Genomic DNA, 23,397 nt, shown 5'->3' on the forward strand with positions numbered 1-23,397 from the left:
GTATTTTAGAAATCTCTTATAGCCTTCGATATCAGAATTATCGTTCATTTGTTTTGATAAATGAGCTATGGGTGTGATAGTCATCTCTCACATAACTCCTCTCTTTATTCTGTGTGAAAATAACACTTAGTTGTAGAACAGGACAAATTTTCTGCCCTAAATGGACAAGAAACACAACTATCATAAGCAAGTGAAGATGCCAATAAATGAGGGGCGTGTTCTTTACTTAGTAAACCCATAAGCAACAAAAGATTTCTTTTGTCAAAAAATCACTTAGTTAAATTAGTTTAAAGCCTCTAATTGAGCTTATGAATTAGAAAAAGGGGTTTTGGTTAACAAAAAAGTGTCCTTACGTAAGTGACGTAAAAAGAAGGTCCATTCATATGGGTAATTCATTAGCCCATGTATAAAGAAAGGAAGCATGGAGGAATCATATTTTTGTTATAGCTTCACTTCAAACTTATTCCCAGGAAAACTCCCATCATCTGAAATCTAACACTATAATAGTGTCAGAAACATGACTGAGAAAGCTCAGGTGCTGTTGTCCTTTTTACTTTATAGTATTTTAATTAAGAAACAAGTTAAAGAAAATGCATTGAGACTTCATAGTATAGTGACTGTTTAGTGACATAATATGAAACCAGAGGCAGGAATTCCTGATTGTTAACTCCAGGTGTGCCGCTAACTGCATCATCTTGAGCAAATTCCGGATACCTAATTCGTGATGCTTTTGCTTATGCTGAGCAACACCCATACCTACTAAATAGGCATTCTGATTTCCATAACTTTAAAATGAGTAAAGCAGTACTTTGAGTAAGTAAGAGTAACAGAATTCAATCTGCACTCAGAGTCATATTTGGTGCTGGTAGGTGATCTTGCACAGAGAAATCTGCCATGAAAAATATTTCAACAACTTATATTCAGAAGTTTCCTTCCCCTCCCCCTCCTTTTTTTGCTTCTTAAGCTGGAATTTATATATTCTGATCGTGAAAATGGCTTTTTATTACCCAGGTTGTAGAACCCTGGTCTCAGTTAGAGTGAAATGCAGGCCTTGAAATGGGCTACCCAAAATCCGGCAGTTTTAGTGAAAGTTAAATCATGTTAGTGTTCACACTGTGGTTGAATTTCAACCGTAAACCATAATTTTCAAAAATAATACCCGAAAGTCAGACTCCTAAATTCTTATCCAAAGTCAGGTGTATCAGTGGAAATACTCTTGCTCTTCACCGTGCAGATTTCTGTAGGCTTCTGTTCAGAGACAAAGTCCAAAGTAGATGACCTAGTTTTTCAAATAGAAGAGTCTTTTTGGCTTTATCTGGAGCTGGAAGTGCTCACCACTTTGGAAAAACAGGTCACGTAGCAATTTAATATGCACTCAGGAGATTGATTCTAGACTCTCATTTTTTAAAATATTTGTCATGTGAGTCTTAATATATATAGATACTCAGAGAGTGATGCATGCACTGCACTGAAAAATGCAGCGAAGATAAGAATTAGTAATTATTGAAAAAACAAGTTCACTTCTGAAGCAACTGATCTGCACAGCTATCAAGGCAGGTTTTCTTCAGAAAAGTCAGAATGGTTTAAGAAATGGATAAAACAATGCAACTTCCTTCACTTAGACATTTCTGGTCCGACTCCTTCACTTTGATGTTTTTTGTCTTTTGAGTACTTCACTTGTCTTGCTAATATTCTTGAATGGAGTCTGTTAGACAAGTAGTACATTGTTGATCTATTGAAAGAAGACAACAAATATTGTATAATTATATGCAGAAATTATATAAATTATGTGCGTATATAAATTATATGCAGAAGGCCACATGAAACCAAGTGGTTTGGTTTTGTATTTTAAACACTTTCAAGCCACGAATAAGAATACCGGACCATATTTAATAGTACTTTAGGCTGATGTAGTAATACTTTGCATAAATGTTATCTAATTTAGAAATATACAGTAGGTGTCATACAAGGATATACTTTGCCTGTTTTCCAAGAATGCTTTAGGTAGTAATTATGTTCTCAAAACACAATGCAGGTAATAAGGACTAAGCATTATTAGGAATTGGATTAATTCAAGATTTAGAAGTGCCAGGGCTGCCCAAGCCCTCAGGCACTTCATGAATATTTCTGTAGTTCTTACGCCTGACATAACCTAAATCAACAGTCATTTCAAAACATATTTATTTTTGTAGAATGTAGACTGTAATTAATCATATTTTTTTGCTGATGAGGGAGGAGACCTGGAACTCAGGCCTCTTGGCAAATCCCCTATGCTCTGGCTCTTCAATAAGATGCTTCCCAGTCTTATTTTCAAATGAAAATCTTTCTCTTAGGGAGGTAAACTCTCAGTTGATGTAAATGGTCCTGACATTCAGCAGAACTGCATCTATTTGCACAAGTATCTCCCCTCTGTCAATCTACTGTTTTTTTTTGTGCTTCAGGTATGCACTCCTGCATGGAATGGACACTTCTCTGTATTTTCGAGTTTTGTCTATCTCCAGAACTGTTTCTTACTTCTTCACGTTCCTCTGGGCCTGGTCATTTGTATACAAAGTCCAAGGTTTGCAGAGACAAATGCAAAAGTGTTCTCTCAGTAGGCATTATAATTTCACTGTTGGAGTTGAAGGAATCATCAATTATGAACAAGGTTCATGAGAAAGCATTGATAGTTTGGCCCTAGAAGTTGTTGACCTATTTTCCAAGTGGAAAACAGTGTCATTTGTTTCCGTGTTCTATAATGAACATCATTCATTTTTCTGATATTTCTGTCAGGTTTAACTACGTAGCATTAGCGCCCCCCCCCCCCCCCCCCAAGTTGCAGTTGTGTAATTACAGTAGAAAACCACTATATTTTAGATCCAGTTTGAACCTTTGTTCTCATTTTTGCATCTCAGTAGACTTCAGTGGGATGTCAGAATGTTTATAAATAGGTCTTTGGAGCATAAAGGCTGTGAGACTCCAAAGAGGTTTAAGTCATTTATCAAAAGGCTACTGTGAACTTGAATTTGTAACATGGATTATAATTAAACGCACACATGCATATATATATATAAAGCCAGAACATAAACAGAGTGAGGGAAACCTATAAAAACAAGCAATACTGTTGTATCTGCAAGCAGGTCTCCTGACTATTCATTTTGCAAAGACGTGAAAGAAGAATTTCTGTAATAAGCTCAATTTTATGAACTGGAAATGTCAGAAGGTGTGAAAGAACTGGGCATATAAATCAATCAAAGTATGGCTATGAGTTATGAACTTGTCATCTGGCTATGAAAAAGGAAAATCTAATCGTAGACCCTATCAGGCAATGAGTTACCACCATTATACTGGTGACATCTCATCTGGAATACCTTATCAATTCTAGTCAGTCATAGTTCAGACGGACGAATTCTCAGTGGAGCAGGTGCAGAAAAGGGCTATTAGTAGAACAAGTGAATGAGAATCTACCTCTGCTTCAAGAGATAGAAACTGAATGTCCAAGTTAAACGAGTGCTAGGAGCAGATATGCTTGCTCTCTCTAAATATATCCAGACTACAATCATTGAAGTGGAGAGGATGGAACAGAAGCTATATAGAGCATCAAGCAATTGTAGTTTAAGAATAAAAGATCATGAAAAGGACCATGAAAAAGTCAGAATTTGTCCAACTCTCTATTAATAGAGTTATGTTCTGGGAATGGCTTTCAACAGGAGTTAAGGGTAAAAGATGGGAGAACAGGTTATATTATCTTATTGGCTGTAGTTGCAAGGATGAGAGTTAATCCAAAGACATCCACTGCAATCATCTGTAGTATGTTCCCTACTGTAAAAGCCCACTTAAGACATTGGTTTACAAAACTAAGTAAACATGTTGAGGCAGATTTTTTGGTGTCCTTCTTTACTATACAAGTGACACACAAATACCGTGTGTTTATTTTTGAATTATTGACCTATTACAAAACCAGTAAGGCAAAGGTGCACGTCCATTAACCTTTAGCCAGAGTGGTGCCTGTGCTAGTATAGACCTTTCATATTTCTTTAGAATTAGAAAATGAAAAAGTGGTGAGTAAAAGCAGGCTCAGTCTTAAACTTGGTATTTGTTGAGACGTAACAAAATGGATTTTTGTCGACTCTTCATTATCAAAGATGCCGTTGAAGGAAAAAATGAAAGCCAGCCTTTTGACATAGTTGTTTCAAGAATAAACCTGCCTATGCCACTTCTTAAAATCTTTAGTCCTTAATACCTTTGAGAAAACTCTGATAATATATATTGTGTCAGAACAATAATTTCTCTAAGATTCTAATCCACCTGAACCAATCTGGACAGGCTGTACACAAACTGCAGGTTCTTGGTGTGAACTGAGATCAGATGGGTCACGTGAAGGTGATCAGTTGTCAACCAACTGGCGTGACTGGTATGCGGAATTGTTCCCGGAGGTTAGTCATCCTCCCTCTCCAAATACTACCTCCAGCTCCCCAGTTGAATCATAGTCCTGTGACTATGGATGAGGGGAAACCACAAGCTTTTGGGTCTATGGGACCTGCTCTCCACTTACTTGCCTATCAAGAGCATTCTGCAACGTCGTTAAGTCTTCAGCATTAGCTTTCCATTCTGCCATGCAGGCTGTGGGACCATGTATGTGTCCATGTGCCCAGCAGCATGCTGCGGGATTTATTTTGGTCCTCCTGTTCACAGCCTCAGCGTTTGCTGAGGCAGATGCACTCTTCAGGGCTGAAGGACTCGGATGGTCCCCAGCCTTTGTGAAATGTACCCACACCCTTCCTGACTCCATGTGTCACAGTAATCTCAGTCCATAATCTTACAGTTTATGCAACAGTTTGTTCAGCAGTCTTTCTCTTCACTTGGTTCCTGTTTTTTTCTCTTACAGATGGTCAAAAGAGGAAGAAGTCATTAAGAAAGAAACTGGACTCATTAGGGAAGGAGAAGAACAGAGACAAAGGTAACATAAAATGAGTACATATTCACTGATCAGGTCTAAGTTTTGCATTTGAGATTTCTTTAGTCTTAAGTGGGTCCTTTCTGGAGTAAGAGAACCTTACCACACTGATGTGTTGCCTAGACATTTATTTCCAGGTTGAAAAACACGTCCTATCCTTTTGTATTTGTTGTTAGTATAACCCAGCTGTCCTTGACTGAAAGCTCTTTTCCTGGGAGAAGAGGAGGAGTTAAAGGCTGTGTCTTTCCTTCATTTTTCTTTCTGCCCATTTTCTCCACGCAGTGCAGAGCACAGTCTGGATAATACGATCCAGTTGTTTACCCGCACTTGCACTCTCCTTTTTCAATTCACAAAGCATGTGAACCCAGCCTAGCCCAAGCTAGACAGTTAGTTTGTTTTTCTTTTTTACCGTAGGAAAATAGCCATTGTTTAAAATGTATAAATACTTCAGTGCTACTGCTCTGTTGGTTTTTAATAGACTTCATATGATAGATGTACAGATATGGTTGGACTCCTTTTGTTTGGACACTAATCAGCTTTATGGGCTGGGCCCTAATCCACTGGACTTGACCTGTAATTTGCTGCCATTTGAACTAAGTCCAGAGACTGAGACTTCAAACCAATCCCTGAAGTTGCTGTTTTCTGCATGTAGGTAGTTGTGCATCTAATTTTTCATTCACTCCTAGAAAAGAAGTTCTGAAAAAGTATAGTAAAACACTATTAGTACCCCGCTCCACAAACACACACATAAACACACAAATTTATAACGGTAAAGTGATGTGGTTAATCTGATGTTAGTGATTGAAATCTAATTTAGTAGAAGAATGGAACTTTGAAATTCCATGAAAAAATGAGTATTTCCATTAGAAAGTTATTTTAGATGTTTGTTGGAAAGAACATCCTTTTCTTTTATTTTTTGTTTATTTGATGACCTCATATATATGATTATTATTTTCCTGGTTTAAAAATGACTGTGGAAACTATTTGCCTGAATCTTTCGAAAATTGAAAGTCCTTTGATGCATTTGTTTGGATAAATTCAGTTGCCTCCCATATTGCTTTGTGAATAACAGATAGTAAAATCTTTCATTTGTTATGTGAATCGCTCGGTGTAGTACTGAGTCCACATGCAGAACGAGCCTTTGAGGAAGAGGTGTAATGATTTTATGATCACCTTTGGGGAAAAAATCTATCATACTGCTCCCTTCAGTGTACGTTACTTCACATTTGGTTGGAGTGTAATTAATCACTCATTATGTTGCTAGCTTCCTTATTTTTCCCATAATTCTCTATAGAGTTATGAGTGCAAAGCAATTTAGTTTTGTGCAAAACCTTCCCTTCTGGTCAGTGCATTTGCCCGATATTTATCCTCATGCTGGTCTATGGGGTGCTCTTAAGCTTAGGAAATGACTAACTACTTAATGCTTCTTTTTCTGATTTTCTGTCTCTCACTAATTTTTGATCAATGATAGCTTTTATATAAACCCCCCATATGGATAGCACCACTTTCATGGCTTCCTTTGAAAGTTTCTGTTTAGAAGCTGTTTTGAGAGTCTATTATATCTTTTTATTCTCATATTTTTCATTACAGTAGCCAGTTTCAGAGGTAATAGATGTAATTCGTCAAAGACTTAATTTTGTTGTCATCCAAACTCAGTGGATCTTTGCAATTGCGTTTCCAGAGTTCCTGCAGTGCCTCTTTTCCTTTGCTCTTTCCTTTGGCCTTAAGAGATCATGGCTTCCACTTGTGAGATACATAAATACTTACTCCAGCATCACTCTTTATTCCTCCTAATTCTCTCTGACCAAAAATACTTCAGCATTTTTTCTTGCATTGCTTTGGACTCTTTCATGATTTCCTTATAGCCTTGTTTTATTTCATCTGACTGCTGTTTCTGATAATCACTCAATAATACTGCTTGAGCACTTAAAAATAATATTATTTTCTGCCATTATATGTTTGAGGCTCTTTTAGATGGACCCTGTATGTTAGCATTTACATTCCATTCTGTTAGTAACTTTTGGGGTAGACTTTCTCTTTTTATTCAGATAGATTTTTCTGAGTGTACCTTTCCATTTAGGGCTCACTTACTGCTCGCAGCAAAGGTCAGCACTCTCTGCTTATTCATCCTTGTATATATTTATATACTCCTTGGTTTTTGGCATTGCTTATATCATCTAGTTAACTTTAGTCAAGCATTTTTAACAATCGGTATGCTGATTTACTTAATTTTAATTCCTTTTTCCCCCTTTTCTAACTTGAGGCCGTTTCCAAAGTGTACCCGTCTTCTTTATCCTCTTCCTCCCCTCTTCCTTTGTCTCACTGTCATCTATAGTTTAAATTCCAGGATGTCTTATATGCTCTCTCCTTATACAAATTGCTATAGGAACACAAACCTAGGCGGGAATAGCCCAGCACTACTTGAATAGCAGAATCTATATTTCCTCTTCTTCCATTGAGTCTGCTGGATTGACAGAGGTGGCAGGTCAGTCAGTAAGGACACAAAGGGCCAGGCAATGAGAAGGATTTGAGTTCCCAACCAGCTATGTCAGCAGAGTGAAAAGAAAGCTGTGTTATTTGTTGCCGATAGCAAACCTTGGGCAGAAACAGTCAAGGTAACAGTGTATGGCACCACAGTGGTTCTCAGTGGTTCTGTCCATGACTCTGCCTTGTCATCCCCTCATCTGCCCCACGGTAATTTGCTTGAGCAGACTCTTAATCCATCACTGCTGAGGGGATAAGCAGCCACAAAGAGCCTCATTTGTGCTGCGTAGGCAGTTAGCCTGGCATAGTTGGTCCAAGACAACTATTTGCTGTGGGAAGCAGTAGCACAGTGTGGCACATACTGCCACGCTGCACGTTCTTGGGATGTGTATGTGCATGTCGAGAGCCGTGCTGCACGCAGGGCATTAGGCAGGGTTGGAGGGCTTAGCTTGAGGGACAGGGACACGAGGTTCAGGAATTAGGAGGGACACAGTCCCCAAGCCTTCAGATGATGTTGTGAGAGTCGGGACATGAGAGCTGGCTTTTGATAGAAAAACGTAGACCTTAATCTGTTGGTATTGCTTGTCTCTGTAAAGATGATCCCAGAGGGCTAACATCTTGGCTGAACCACACCTGCTTCCCTAAACAATGATCTCCGTGTTCCTGAAGTTCAAGTTAAAGTTAACCTCTCTCATTTTATGTGTCATAGCAAGCTGAGAGTATTATCCTGGTCCGTTCCACAGTGTTTTTTTAACAAGCATTTCTACCGTTTATTTTATAAAGAGAATATCTTCCATTACTGGGCAACCAGTCCAAAACAAACACTCTGCAATGTGGATGTGGGTGTGCTCACACAAAAGGCCAAGAGTACTTACTCATTCACCCTTGCAAGTCCTTAGTCCTCGTGCTTGTAAGGAATGCCTTCTTCATTTTTGTCTTGGTAACTAGTCAAACCACACAAATGAAACAGTGAGAACAAGAAGGATGTTAAAGTGGCAACAGAGAAGCAGATTTCCAGAACACTTTTCATAGAAACGTTGTGGCCACCATAATGCAAAGAGCATTTGTAGTGCTTGCAGGCAGCAGTGTGTCCACGGATTTGGGCAGTTCCTGAAAAAGCGTATGCAGGATTTGTGTACTTGGTCTTGCCTGACAACCCTTCTCCTTTAGCGCTGACATGTGCTGAACCACTCTAGGGTAGAGACTTTTGGAGTAATTCTGTCTGGAGGTACAACCTCTCTCTGATTTGTGCCTGAGACAGTTCTCCCCCAACTCCACCCCAACAAATGGCTATGCTTTAGAGGCATAACCAAAAAGATATGGTACTCATCTCTTCCAGGACTGTTCTGAGATTTAATCACTCATATTTTAGGACTCCGTCCAATCTGTGGAGTTTTTACTCTCATAACATCACATTTTATTTAGACGGATCATTTGATCAACCTGCCTATCTGTTAAGGGAGAGTTTCCGCAAACTGTTCCACTTTTGAAGGTCATCACAGACACTAAAGTAAAACTGAATGTGCTTTAAATTAGACTGATACCATTGTTTTGTCCTTTTTGACAGCTACATCTGTCATCATCTAATTAAAAGGGAAAAAATTCTAAAACAAGTATTTTTTCATTTGTTTTTACTTCTCTGAGTGACTCACCAGAGCAGGATATAGCAAAACTTGCCAGATGTAAAAGAGCTAAACAGGAGAGCAGCACTCCACCCAGACATTAAGGGCAATCTTTTCAGCTTCTATCTGTATCTTTGCTTTTCTCTAGCCTGCCTTCTTGTTATTTAGGGCCATCGTGACTCTTCATTGTGTTGTCTACGTATGTCTCCAAACATTTGTTTTAGCTGCTGACAAACAGTACTCAGACTGAGAGAACAGTAAAATGTCAGTGGTGCTTGGAATGAGAAATTCTCAGGATGCTCTGCGTGCTGGCAGCCGGGTTCTGTTCCCTTACAAATTTGCTGCTAATTTTGACGAAGGCAGGAGCAGAGCCTTTCATCTGCCTCCTGCCAGTGAAAGGGAGGTCAGCGTAAGCATGCCTCCTTGGAGAGCACACTCAAGCATGCCAGGGAGAGGTGCTCTCAGAAAGAGCTTCTCTTGGAAGATTTTATCAGTAAACCACCCCTGTTTTTGCTTGCTTCCAGTTAACTCTGCAGGTGAACAATGAGACTTATTCAGAAATAATAATCACTTATTGTAAGATTTGTTGAGCAACTGCGAATCATCCCTTTTGGTCACATTTCTGTGTGGAATGTAAATGCTTGATGCTTTCCTCTGTGAGACCTTAGCAGAGCTGCTGTTGTTTCTGAGAAAAAGAGATGCTGGTAACCCTGTGGGAGAGGCACCTCCAGGAGCAAATGTTTGATTTTTCTTTAGTTACACTTAGAAATGCTCGAAATCTGCCATGTTTACTTCCTAGCCATTCTTAGTAAATTTAGAGGTATTTCTTATTGTTTGCATTTGTTCTTCTTCAGTAATTGGACATATAAGAATGTCAGCATGCCTTGGCATAACCAAAGGAGAGAGCTGAATATATGAAGTTTCTTCTTCGTTGTAGTTTATCAGAAATGTATTTCTACAAGCCTTTTCAGTGCCCTACTGTGCTACTTTTAAAACTCACAAAATGTGTCTCTTGCTCTGTAGGCATATGAACAGTCTTTTTAAACCACCTTGTGTTGTATGTTATACTAATGGTAACTAAAGTATTGAAGAACCTCTTAATTTTTTTAAAAACAAACTTCTTCCCACAGACAAAACCTGAGTAACTGGGAAGGCGTTACATCACTCCTTGAAGGTCAGTGAGCTCAGACTAGCTGGAAGAGTGAGTTTCACCTGCGGATTTACTGCTGAGAGCCCTTTGTCTCATCTTCAGTCTTCTGCAGTCAGTTTAGGGCTTTGACATACCTTCAGATGGAGGGAGTTTTGCCATTCGTTTTATGGATCAGGGTTTCTGTTTTCCTTCTTTTCTTGCTTCCACCACTTTCCCTCCAGATCCAAAGTGGTTAATTTTAGATAGCGAAAGCAAAAGCAGAGTTAGCCCATCTGGCCATCTGGGGTTTCTGATTTAAAGACCCCCTTCCCCATTTAAAAATCCTTCTGAAAGCACGTTAGTCTTTCAGGTGACTCCCATTCCGTTCCTATCATTTAAAAATGATTAGTATAAGCACCTTAATAGATTTTAATGACAAGGCTTCATCAGCTCAAAGCCAGCACTTAAGCTGTACCTCAGGAAAAAAAAAAAAAAGATTAAGAAGATTATGCAAAATGACTGTGCTGTATGCTGTTCACTTGATTAGCATTTGAAGCCTCATTAAGGTCTGGAGTATAGACCCATATTGGGGTCTGTTCTTACTGAATTGCCATGGTTTGTGGGATGGAAACCACAATTTTCGCTAGCTGGAGCTTCGGAGAAGTCTTCAAAACTGTACTTGGATTGCGTGGCAGGAGGCCAAGTATGCTAACTGTGTAACTGGTATATGAGCAATGGATCATCTGATAAGCAACGAAAAGGATTTCTGGTCAATGAAACTCTTATTTGAACTGGCTGGGAGTTTTTATGTGAAATATTTCTTTTTATTAAAAAATGCTGGTATACCAGCACAGAAAGGTTTTTTTTTTTTTTTTCCCAGAATGTACCAGTTTTAATCAAAATTTTGTTAAGAAATCTGCCTCAGTTACAAGATGGACTTTCTGGTAAGAGAGTTCATGCACTTCTCCAAAATAGCAAATAGTCTCCCTCTGACAATAAACACTTAAAACAAAAGAGATCAAAAATCAAGTCTTTGTATGCTGTTCTTTGAGGCTAAAGATATGAATCTGCATTTCCAAGCTGATTGCCCAGAGTGCCAGGCTGTTTCAGATTCTTACATGGTGCTCTCTCCAAAATTTCTTTTCAAGCTGTCCACTTTAATAACTGAGCAAATGAATAATCAAACTTTAATTGGGCTTAAAGAGAGTGACTAACTCCTTAGCTTTGTGGCCATGGCACTCACTTAGTGTACAATTGACCAGAGTTTGAGCCCCTACTCCAAGAAACATTTCTTTATACAAAACGAAACACCTCCGATGGTGGGGATCTCCAGTCCTGAGCAGCAAATATGCAGTCGGTGCTTTTACCTTAGCTGTGGTACTAGAACCTTAAACCTATACATCTCACATTTGAATCAGTGTCCCGTTCCCTATATCAATGGGTTGCTACCTACATTGGGTGACTATGACTCCTCCTGTTTTTGATGAGTCTGAAACTTCAGAAAGGCTGGCTTTCACTGTAATGGACATGACATTACCTGTCCAACAAGGAAATTTTTGGAATGGTATATTTCCAAGGAGTTGTGGGAAAAACACCCCTAGGCCCCTCAGTAGTTCTGGTGAGAACTGGAGGCTGTAACTAACCTGATGGAGGGTGCAGCAACTTCTCTGAATTTCAACAAATGAACAAGAAGTTACTGATTTTGCCAGTTCTTCAAAGTAATTACCACTGCCAGCCAGCATCACTTCCATCTGTATTTAGTCTGAAGATACGCCAGCTGGTTTTCATCCAGTTCCCCATCTCTGCCAGACATTAAGAAATCAGAATAGTGGTTCATGTCCTCTGAGAAAGAGGCCTACAGCGAAGCACCACCAAGCACCGCCTCTGTGTCCTTCCCCTGCAGCACAGACGTGACAACTAAGAGGGATGAAAACCTTGTGTCCCACAGCCGAGGGCTTGGGAGGAGGAGCAACAGCTACCTCAAAACACCAGCCTTTACCTAACAAAGTTGAGGGGGAGGGCCGTTTTAAGGAAATCCTTTGGAACAGCACTGGGATCTCGCTGGATCTCCCACCCTGTGTAGCACTGCTGTGCGATCAATGGCATCTATGTGCTGTTGGGCATCCTGGGGCTACCCAATTTGCTGTCACCTCCCAATTTGAAGCACAAGTGACTAAGAGCTAAAATCAGAGAAGGATTTCTTGCTTCGTGATTTCTTTTGGCTCAGTGACTTTGTTCAGTAAAGATTGTGGAAGGACAGATCCGTAGGGATGCTGGAGGTATAACAAAATAACCAGTTAGGCAACCAGAAGGGGAGCCATGCTGCAGGTGTGTTTCACATGAATTTTCAAAGTAAGTTGGTGGTCTTACGTGCTAATTTTGGGAAGATGATCTAGAACAATTTTAATACTAATAATCTCATCATTTTCTAGTGACACTCCATTGAGTGTAGGAGGGAAGGTCTAACTCTGGACTCTTGGAACTGGCGATCCCTGCATTGCTGGATGCACATGTGATGATATTCTTTCTTGTCTTAAGTTAAATGCAGTCAGTGTTAGATGTCATTTAGAAGTCATTCTACTCACTAGTCACCTCCAGACGTGCTTGATGTGTGAGGATCTATTTCCTGATTTAGTTTTGCCTGGCCACCAAAGTTAGTTCATATCTTAACATTTCATACTTCTAAAGGGCAGTAATGTTTCTCACCAAATCAGAACAATGAGTCCTTGTCTCTTAAGTATGATAGTAAAGTAATGTTGTCATTCAAGATTCATAAAATATACTCTTCTTTTCAATGCCTTGCTTTAATCTTTATGATAATGCAAACAGATAAAATTTGAAAGTGTCCTCAAAGATATCATTGAGCTTTTGGTCCCAGGAAGAACTTTGGCCTTTAAACACTTAAATGATTGTGACAGAAGCGAACATGAATATGTAAGGAATTTTTGTTTACTTCTTGTTCCTTTTTAAGACCTTTTAAATAAAAATTGGCTTTTAATCTCTAGTGCCTTATTTATCCCTGATACGAGGAGGTCAGAAGCTGGAATCTAGTTGAAATTATACCCATTTTCGCCAGGATAAACTGACTCCATAGCTGTTTTGCTACACAAAGCAGTTCTATTTTGCAGTCTTACCCAATACATTTGATTCCCTTCATCTCAGATAGGCCTAGATCTGAAAATTAATGATGAGAACTTCAATGTTGTTGTTGACTGATTTACTGTGGAGCATATTTCTGTTTTGCAAAACATTTGAGCGTTTTACTTTGAGATCTGAAGTATTTGCAGGTTTTGTACATTACAATCATATTGATGTATATAATGTGCAGTTATGCTGATGTGGAATGGGATGGTTTTCTTTTTCACATGATGAAACCTGATACTCTGCTATATTTTTATACAACCATACCTGCTTTTGTACTGCTTTTAGAAATAATCTTTATATGGATATACCACTGTTACAACTCGTTTAATCTTACCAGTATATTAAAGCAGTTTAGTTCTTGTACATAATAAAGGCCTGAGGATCAGGCCTTTGGAAGGCTTAGTCTGAACAGCAGGACCTGGATGCACTTACAAGCTCACTGTACAGACACATAGCCTTCACACTGTAACAAGACCCATGTGCATACTGTTATCCCTTAACTCTGGTGCCCTACATCATTTGCGAGAAAGAGACCTGGTGGAAGGGTCTGAAACATGAGAGAGCTTTGCATGTTCTGGCCACGTCCCCAGTCTCATGATTCTAGAGCCTCTGATGATCTGTCACGATGTAGGTAAAGTTGCCTGACTTTCAGTTGCTTTCAGTGGAAGTGAAGATTTTAATCAGATCTGATTCCAATTGATTTTCCAAGGTCCTATGTGGTATATGTTGTATGATCCAACTGGAAGCAGGATTTGGATATCATGAACTGCAATTACCTTGCACTTGTCCACTATTATTTTGTTTCTTGAATGTTGTTATTATGCAGTCCAGTACCTCACTGGAATTATTGTGCATTTAAAGGGACTTCAGATTGTTTTTCTTTTTAACAGCTTAATACTGAATTCTTTTCGGACTAAATAAATGTCAGCCGTTCAGTAAATATTAATTTTTTTGTTGCAGAATTTACTCCCCAGGCTTTTGGAATGCCTTTGTCCCAAGTGATTGCTAATGACCGGGCCTACAAACTCAAGCAAGACTCTCAGAGGGAAGAGCAAAAAGATGTTTCAGATTTTGTGGCCTTTCTCTTACCATTTGGCTCTAAAAGACAGAACAAAGAACTTTCAAGCAGTAACTCATCTCTTAGCTCAACCTCAGAAACACCAAACGAATCCACTTCTCCTAACACACCAGAGCCAGCACCACGAGCAAGGAGGCGTGTAAGTACACCCCTAACAACGTGCTACATACCTGTAGGTCAGGAGGTTCCAGCCACTGCAGGAAAAACAAAGCAAAACAAAACAAAGGAAAACAAAACAAAACATTGCATTTGTGGGTTGGGCAGTATCTCTTCTGTCGCATTTAAGCAGTGAATTTTTCGTGGAAGCTAGCCTGATCAATGTGAGAAAATTCCAGCTGCAGTGGAAAATCTTATTTCTCTGATACTGATGGGAGAAGATCACATGGACTATGCGAGTCTGTTACAGTTCCCAAAGTGACAGAGAGGTTATTTAGAAGTCTTCCTGTTCACTCCCTTTATCTACCTCCTTCTATTTAATTCTTTTAGATGTTACAAATTCCATCAAATTTCAACCAAATTTTTTCAGCTGGGAAGGACTAAATCTATGTAATTGATATTTCTACATATCCTTATATTAATTTAGGTCCGCAAACTTGGAAAGAAATCTAACTATCAGTCTCTATTCTTATGGTAGTAAAAAACCCTGTGGCCTAATTCCAGTCATATCCTCAGTAGTAAATCTGAAGTTATCAGAGTAAGTTGCACTAGGCTCTTAGAAGTAAATTTCTGCATACAAGCTATATGAGGATTCCTCTGGCAGCAGAGCACAGTGCAGTGCTTTGGGATGAGGGTCAATCCTGCACATAAGATAGATACTTGGTAGACCATTTATTGGCAGGGTTCTGTTCCTTTAAGCAAATGTTACACTATGAACTCATACAGTTTTCCAGTACTGCAGCATTAGAAATCTTTTATTTTTTTTCAATAGAGTTGTTACCATGGGAAAAAAGGTGTTAACATCATTGAAAAATTTTAATTTCATACTGTAATAGAGAGTAAAATGCACAATAAAATACTTCCAGTAAAACTCGTTAAATTATCTGCGAAAGAATTCAGGGCACAAGGGTAGATTCTGGAGAGTAAAATAGGTCGCTCACCTTCATTTCCCTAGGATGAAACCTGCTTTGGAGAAATACTGTGTAGGGCTCTATAAGCTGCAGAGTTAAGAGGGTAGAACTGGAATAAATTACAATTTAAGAGGTGGTCCAGGAACCCCCTGACCTCCCTTCTTTCCCTCTTGCTGTTAGCTGAAGCTTATGCTTGCGGTGTCTACTTTATGTCTGCAAAGAGCTGCGGACATGATGCTTGGTGGTGTCTGCATTGTGACATACACATATTGCACGTTTATTGGCCTTTCCAGACCGTATGAACAAGGAGTTTTGTTCGCCAAGGAGTGCAAAGTATATCTGAGTGTATATGTGAAGGGGAGCCTGCCAGTATCTTTCAGAATTTGGCATGGACAGTAACAAAAAGTAGAAGTAAACTGCATGCTCCCATTGGCCTCAGAACCAGTCTTCATGTGAGAGAAAGATAATTCATGTGTCCAGATATGGGTCACATGCAGTTCTTCTTGCAAGGTGTGATACGATCTCTAACTTGTATTTGAACAGCCTGAAGCAGAAGGAACCCAGATCTTATGTTACATCCAAGGAACAGAGCCCCATCAGGACCAAGTTCCTAAAAGCCTGTGGGATTCTTGGTTGTTCGTTTTGTTTGTTTTATTTTGTTTTCCTTTGGGTTTTTTTTTTGTTTGTTTGTTTATTTTTCCAGTACCAGGATCACAGCTTTCACGGTGTGGAATTTGAGCCTTTAGGCTATAGTCATGAGGATGCAATAGCACATGGCTCACATACAGAGAACTAAGAGTAAACTAGGATGGGCACTGTGATGTGGAAGGAGTTGACGTTTTCTCCCTCAGATGTACCAAAATTATTCACTAATGTGCTTAATGAATTGCCAAATATTTAGCATCGATATCAACTCATGTTGCATATTGAGACTGGCTTTGGCTTTTGTATTTCTACTTATCAGTGTACTCTACTCCTCTGACTTTTTTAGGAGATGGTAAGGAAGCCTGTACTTATCTATTATCTCTTGGGCAGTGTTATACTGTTTATTTCCAATTATATGAAAAAAAATTTTAAAAAGATGTTGACTCGGTAGTGCATACAATTGATGCAACCAGTTTCTCACACAAATTCTGCACAGAAAGCTAAAGTGTAGTCCTGTCCATGAGACCCATTAGTGTATTTTAAGCCTAAATTGGAGGGATTGTTTGTAACTGTTTCATTCACTTTTACGTATTCCATTGAGTCTTTAAACACTCAACTGAGGCTTCCAAAAACAGTATATAAGCTAATGCTGGCTGCAGCGCTCCTGGTATGAGTTCTGTGGATATCACCTCTCCAAGAGCTAGACTGAAATCACCGTTGTTGCTTTTCCTACATAGGAATTTTGCTCAGCAGTTTAAAGTCTGGTCCCCGGTCAATCTGCAAGGCCCCTTCCGCCTGCTTACTCTAGAGAATACTCTGACTCTATGTTTATATTATTAGTTATACGTATATTATTGGCCAGAATTCACTCATGTGACAGTTCAGTTATGTTGCTTTATTACTCACACAGCTTCATATGTAGAGTGAAATTGCATCTGCCAGAGGTTGTACTTGATCCCATACACAGTCTGCAGTGTTGCTCGTCTTTTCAACAGAGATCTTAAGCTATCAGTGCTTTCTGTAGGCCTTAAAAATAATGAAAAGCTTCATCTGACGTTCCTTCCTCATCTGTCCCTCTAGCCTTCATTTTCTTTTTGCTCTTTCCTCCTCCTCTTTAATCTCCACTTTTCTTCATTTTTATTTCTGCTTAGTTTAAGGCCCCATTTATTTAGATTCTGAGCTCTTCATTGCAGAGCAGGAACTGTTATCCATGATGTGCAAACGCAATGCCCAGTAGGTGGAACTTGTTTTTTCTTTTGTTACTGCACATTGCGATCTACGTAATGTTGTATCTGTGTTAATCCTGCAGCGCTGGGCAATAAAGCGCAGGATCTCCTGCATCATTCCTCAACAGTCATCTAGGTCAGGCTGAGCCCAAGCTAACGTGACTGCCTGAACGCAGCTGGCTCTATGCAGTGTGTTGCTAGTGTGCTTCTTTGCATTTGGAGGTTTTAAACCAGAGCTGGCCTGGACTTGATGTTGCCAAGTAGTGGTGTACTTTAGCTCAATGAACTCAAGATCACTCTTCGAAAAGCCAGCTCAGTGTCTCAGTTAATCCACAACCTTGATGGACTGCCCAAGGGTAACTGAGAGCTGACTGTATTTACATCCATTTTAGGGATCTGAATCCGACTTAAGTGAGTTTGATACTAATGATTAGAACTCGGTGGGGATGTCTTACAAGCAGGGAAGGACCAGTAAATGCAGAATGTAAAGGAGGGCACCTATCATACGGGAGCTATCCGTGGAACTGCCACAGCGAGGGTGGTGATAGGATTTTCAGTGTCACTCAGCATTGCCCTAGATTTGCTTCCAGTGAAGCCCACGATGTTGTAATCCATGATGTTCTTCAGCTGGAAGAGTACAGTGAGCACTGAAAGTCTTGTAAAGTTTTGTCTGTAATATAATGTTCTATCTCTATGCAACTAATTTTGATGTCTGAGCTCCCAAATCCTTAAAGACAAACCAGAAGAATTGTTCAGTTTGGAATTTTACACCCATGGATCAGAGCCAGAAAATCTTATTTGTTTTTTATTTTCTTTTGGCAGGAAATGATAAAGGGAATCAAGCAAATGTATTTCTGAGAAACATTAGAAGTCAGGTCTGAAGTGGCATTCAAAGATTCTCGTAATTATTTAGAGAAGTGGGTCAGAAAACAAAAAAAGGATTTATCTAAAAACTTCAGTGAGTGTTTTGTTCATAAGTCTTCCATAAGCTATAAGAAACAGGTCTATACCTAATAAGTTAGATATTTATTTTAGATGTTATGAACGAAACATTTTAAAGTTCAGTTGAAGTCTCAATGGACTTTATCTGAGTTGCCGATGAGCTGGAAATCTTTATAAAGTTCAGTTGTCTAGGCTGATAGAAGACACCTCTAGAGGCTGAAATTTCCTAGCAGTTGAACACTTCTCATTTCTTAGAGGTAGAGTTTCCACACATTCATTCCACAGTCTATGAAATACATATACACTTGTCAGTAGAACAACTTGCTTTTAAGAAATCAGAGTTGTCAGCAAAGTCTGTGATGGAAATTCTACATTTTCTTCATTTTTTTCCTAGAATGGTGTATGCTGAAGATCATCGTAATTTATTTAGGTCATTTGTTTCGGGAGGAAAGAAAACAGTTTACAATAGATATTTTAAATGAGAATTTTAAAATAATATCTAAATCAAGAAAGGAAACTAACACGAAAACTTCAGTATGATACAGTTAGCTAAATATAATAAAGACTAAATTGTTCTTTTTGTTTAATTATTATTTATGAGCCTAATTTTCCCCTAAAATATTTTTACCTGGGAATTTTAATAAAAATTGACTGACTGTGAGAGAAATAGTCATTTTAAAGTGACAGTAGTTTTGTGACATGAAAAAGCTAATCTTCTTCTTGAGCGTGAACATTAAAATATTCCAAAAACCAAAACCTCCTGCAATGCTTGTGCTGCTTTATCCTTTACAGACTATTTGAACTTTTGTCCCTTCCTGTAATCCAAACATGGTTTTCAAAGCTTTTGTTAGAATTTTAATGATTATAAAATATCAAGATACTTGAAGTAGAACTATCAAAAAAAATTACCTCTGTACTTCTCTGATGTGTCTTTGAACTATGATAACACAGAATTATTTCAGTCTCTGCAGCTGTATCTATTTGTATAACCAATGAAATGAGTGTGGTGCATGGATGTATATATATTTGCATCATTTGCACTGATACAATTGCCCAAGATGTGGGAGAAGTAGGAAATCTGGCTTAAATATTTATATATATCTGCCTGCACACTAATATTGCCAAGGTGCACACGCAGACCCTGACTGATCCTTGTTTTGAAGTATATGTAGGCTTACAACAATACAAAGGATGTGGCAAGTGAGTGGAAAGCTTCTTTTTTTTTTGTTTCTGAACTGTGTTCATTGTAGTGTAGTAGCAACAGCATTGAAACGGTTCTTATTTTCCCATCCATTACACTGCTAGTGTTTGTATAACTTCATTCACTTATGAAAGCTGCGTAGCAAAATGTCCTTGTGTATTAGTTTAACGTGTAGGTAGCCAAAAGTCTTTGTTAGGTAAGGTCCTGTGATTAGGAGCATTTAGATTGCTCCAGCCGTACTGATTGTTCATGTGTGTGTATTTTACAGGGCGCAATGTCTGTGGACTCTATTACAGATCTTGATGACAATCAATCACGACTGTTAGAAGCTCTCCAGCTTTCTTTGCCAGCAGAAGCTCAGAGCAAGAAAGAAAAGGCAAGAGATAAGAAGCTGAGTCTGAACCCTATTTACAGGCAGGTTCCTCGGCTTGTAGATAGTTGCTGCCAGCACTTGGAAAAACATGGTAAGAACATTTCATTTTCCCAGAAGTGGCAGATATATTTTTACTATAATATAAATAAACGTGTATTTTGAGAAACAGGCATATGCTTACAATTGCAAGGACGTCTTTGAAAGTCAGACACTTTTCCCTCCTGTTTTGCCTTTGCAGAAGTTACTATCTCACAAATAATTGCTTAGAAGATGTCTTCCCAAACTGACTGTCTCACAAATAATTACTTAGAGGATATCTTTCCAAATTGTAGCAGCTATGCTACAAGCTTGCAAACTGGCCCAGCCAGCATGGGGGAAGAGCCATTTCTTGGAGGCCGTTCATCTTGTTCTGCGGTGCTCAGCTCTGCAAAAATGGCTCTTTACACCCTGTAGCTTCACCCATACCTTGAGAATGGAAAGTCTGATATGTGCCAGTCAGCAAGAAGTCATTCTTAGCAACCAGTGGATCTTATGACAAAAAACTAGATGAAGAGTGCAAGGCTTAGCTGGACACAGTATTTGAAGACAGAGGTATGGAGAAACGAAAAAAAGAATACCCACATGCTAAATTATAATAAGCTCCAGGAAGCCTTTCTCTCTTCACTGCAAGGCTACCGGGCTTGTCCCGGCTTAGGTCCTACTAACCAGCCTCAGGCTCAGGCTTGCCTTCTCTGAAGTGAATTATAAGCTCGTACCAATATTCTTCTTATGTCTTTTATGATCTATCTGGAGCTCCTGTTCAGACACAAACCTCCCACAAGCTTTCTATAAGGCAGAAACAGTACTTAATCAGGATATCAGTTTGACATCTCTCCCAGTGTATCTTTGTCTTGTAAAGATGTTTTATAAAAATTGAAATAACTTGGCCACAGGAAGACAAGAGTTATTGTATGTCCACATAATAAACAAACCATTAGGTTATGTCAACTGGAACACCAAATGATGTGTTTGATGCCTGATTTGATGAGCAAGAAATCATTTACTGACTCTAAATGAAAGACTTTGCAGACGAGGGACTGCAATTTTAGCAGCAGTCCAAGCTTTTGTAATACGTAATTGAAAACCACATTGCTTCCAAATATTTAAAGGAAAACATTGTAAGCAAGTCATTAGTAGCCTTTTATGGAGATTAGATATCATGGCCACCAAATAAGTATAGGGATGATTAAATGAATGACTTTCATCCCTTTAATCCAGGCTAGCTGACATTGGAGAACATAAAAGTGGCTGAGTCAGCCGAAAAGGCCCAGTATCCAGCCCAGTATCCATTGGATACTGTGATTTTATGGCATTTTAACATTTGTAATTAAGTGTTTAATCCACTTAACCCGCTATAATAACAAAGATTCTTTTCTAAACAACACTCCTTACTAAAATATTTGCTTTACATTAGTTTCCTTTTAAAGAAAATTTATGATGTTTCCTTATGTATTTTTCTAAGTGTATAAGTTTCTAAATTCAGTATAGTATACTATGAGATAATAATCTGAGATAATTTGGGACAGACATCTCTTTTTATCTCAGAGAGCTGCATTTCTGGATTAATCCGTTGTAAACCATATCATTGTTCTTCAATGCTCAGTTTAATCTGTCTTCCACAACACTATTCCACAACTGTCATCAAGATTGGATGACTGAGAAACTTAAAGATGATAGAAGATGGATAGAAGACAGACTCTACTGTTTGCTCGTTGGCTTTAGGGAAATGGAAAACTTTGTATTCAAGCAACGTTTGGGTAACAGTGTTGTTGTTCCAAGCTCTGATTGCCCAAGTTTCCAATTCTGGAAACATTTGCCTGTTTGAATAAGTCCTTTCGCCCAAATTTGCTTGAGAAAATCACCTAGGGATTTCTCATGTACGTTGTAAGACCATTTTAAACAGCGTTATAAGAAAAAAGTTGTTTATATTTTTAGTCATAAAAAAACACGGCCTAGTCCATCGAGGGCAGACTGACACCTCCCCTGTGCTCCCTGGGTCATAAAGTTGTCCCAGAGCTGTAAAGGCTTGACTTCCTGCAGACCTGTAATGTAAAACAAATATTGCATGATCATGTAGGAACTAGTAACCGGCTTCCAGTTTGTGCTCGATGTGAGTATCTCTATCTCAGATGATTCTCTGCCAGTGTTCATGGATTTACTAAGTTACTTTTGTGTTATTCCACCAATTAAGGGAAGTATCATGTTGAGATTAAAAAATAAAAGATAGAATCTGATGTGAATTTGTCTGATGCGAATCTGCAACTCCAAACACTGCAAAGTTACACATCTACAACAGGGAAGTATAGCCTCATGGCTGTCAAGGGAGAAAAGCATTTGTTTTACAAAATTATTTTACATTTCCTGTGTGTCAGTAGAGAAGATTAATGCTGCAGAATAGACTTTGCAAACAATAAATTTTTCAAGGCTTGTAGATAATCTCATCCTTTTTTGAAAATAATATCTAACTGTATAAAATGGTGTTATGTATACAAGTGTTTGAGTCTCTAAAATGTCCATTCACGTTCTCATTGCTAAAGAGATTAGCACCTCATTTACTGTCATCTTTTCCAGTTTCTGTTACTTGTCAGCATCTGCCCATTCAACATCCACCTGTTACTGCTTGTTTGGATATTCTGGTAGCACCTGCGGGGCCAGAAGAAGGTCTGAACTGATTCCTCAGGGAATAGTAGGCAACTTCCATTCCCGAATAGTTTAAAGTCTAAATGCTATAGCAAGTAAATATGCCTCACTTTGCCTGAAATACAGTAGTACTTTATAGCTTTCCCTTGATATAGTAACTCTTCTTACCCTATAAACTTCGTACAGTTCCCAGGGCGCTCTACCTGAGAGTCCTGCTTATGTCCTTTTCATGGAAACTCTTAGCTTTGCCATGGTAAGCGTTATAGAGCCGGGGGCAACCCCAAACACCAGCTGTTTCCCATTTTCAAAGACCTGGCTCAGTGTCCAAGTATTCAGATAATTCATTGCCCATTTCCTTTGATATCCTTCCTGGAAGTGCCCCCTCCACCTGCCAAGCAGTGCCTCAATATCTCAAAAGGGCATCACAGGAAAGGTCACCGAGATGCTGTTTTGCAGGTTAGGTGATGTGAGAGCCTTAAAAAGTACACTAGATGAATACTTATTCCGAGACAGCTGAGGTTTGCCTCAGTGTGGTAAGTATATGAGTTTGTAGAGCAAAATGTTTTTTCTACTCTTTAGTACACAAATAGCCCAGATTGCTTTAATTCAATGCAACTTTCAGCAGAATATTAAACAATAAAACAGTTGTCTAATGTGCTATACTTGCAGGTCTCCAGACAGTAGGAATATTCAGAGTTGGAAGCTCAAAAAAGAGAGTAAGACAGGTGAGTGAATATGGATGCAAATGTCATGCTTTTCCCTCACCAGCTACAAAACAAACAAATGTGAATCCTTCCTGTTGGGTGATTTCTTCCTCATCTCTTACTTGGTGAAATTAGGGCTTTTTGTGTCCGTTGCTTTACTGTGTTTG

General features: G+C 38.9%; 1 protein-coding gene across 11 annotated transcripts in view; it reads left to right on the forward strand.

The window, feature by feature from the left end:
• Positions 1-23,397, forward strand: part of ARHGAP6 (Rho GTPase activating protein 6) — a 348,894-nt gene that overhangs the window by 299,045 nt on the left and 26,452 nt on the right. For all 11 annotated transcript variants that reach the window (XM_068920657.1, XM_068920694.1, XM_068920678.1 and 8 more), the window contains 4 exons: positions 4,868-4,939; positions 14,276-14,532; positions 19,743-19,938; positions 23,196-23,251. In XM_068920657.1, coding sequence (XP_068776758.1) covers positions 4,868-4,939; positions 14,276-14,532; positions 19,743-19,938; positions 23,196-23,251 — 581 coding nt within the window. The remainder of the gene's footprint in view (positions 1-4,867; positions 4,940-14,275; positions 14,533-19,742; positions 19,939-23,195; positions 23,252-23,397) is intronic.

Source organism: Struthio camelus, chromosome 1 (assembly GCF_040807025.1).
Source record: "Struthio camelus isolate bStrCam1 chromosome 1, bStrCam1.hap1, whole genome shotgun sequence".
NCBI lineage: Eukaryota > Metazoa > Chordata > Aves > Struthioniformes > Struthionidae > Struthio > Struthio camelus.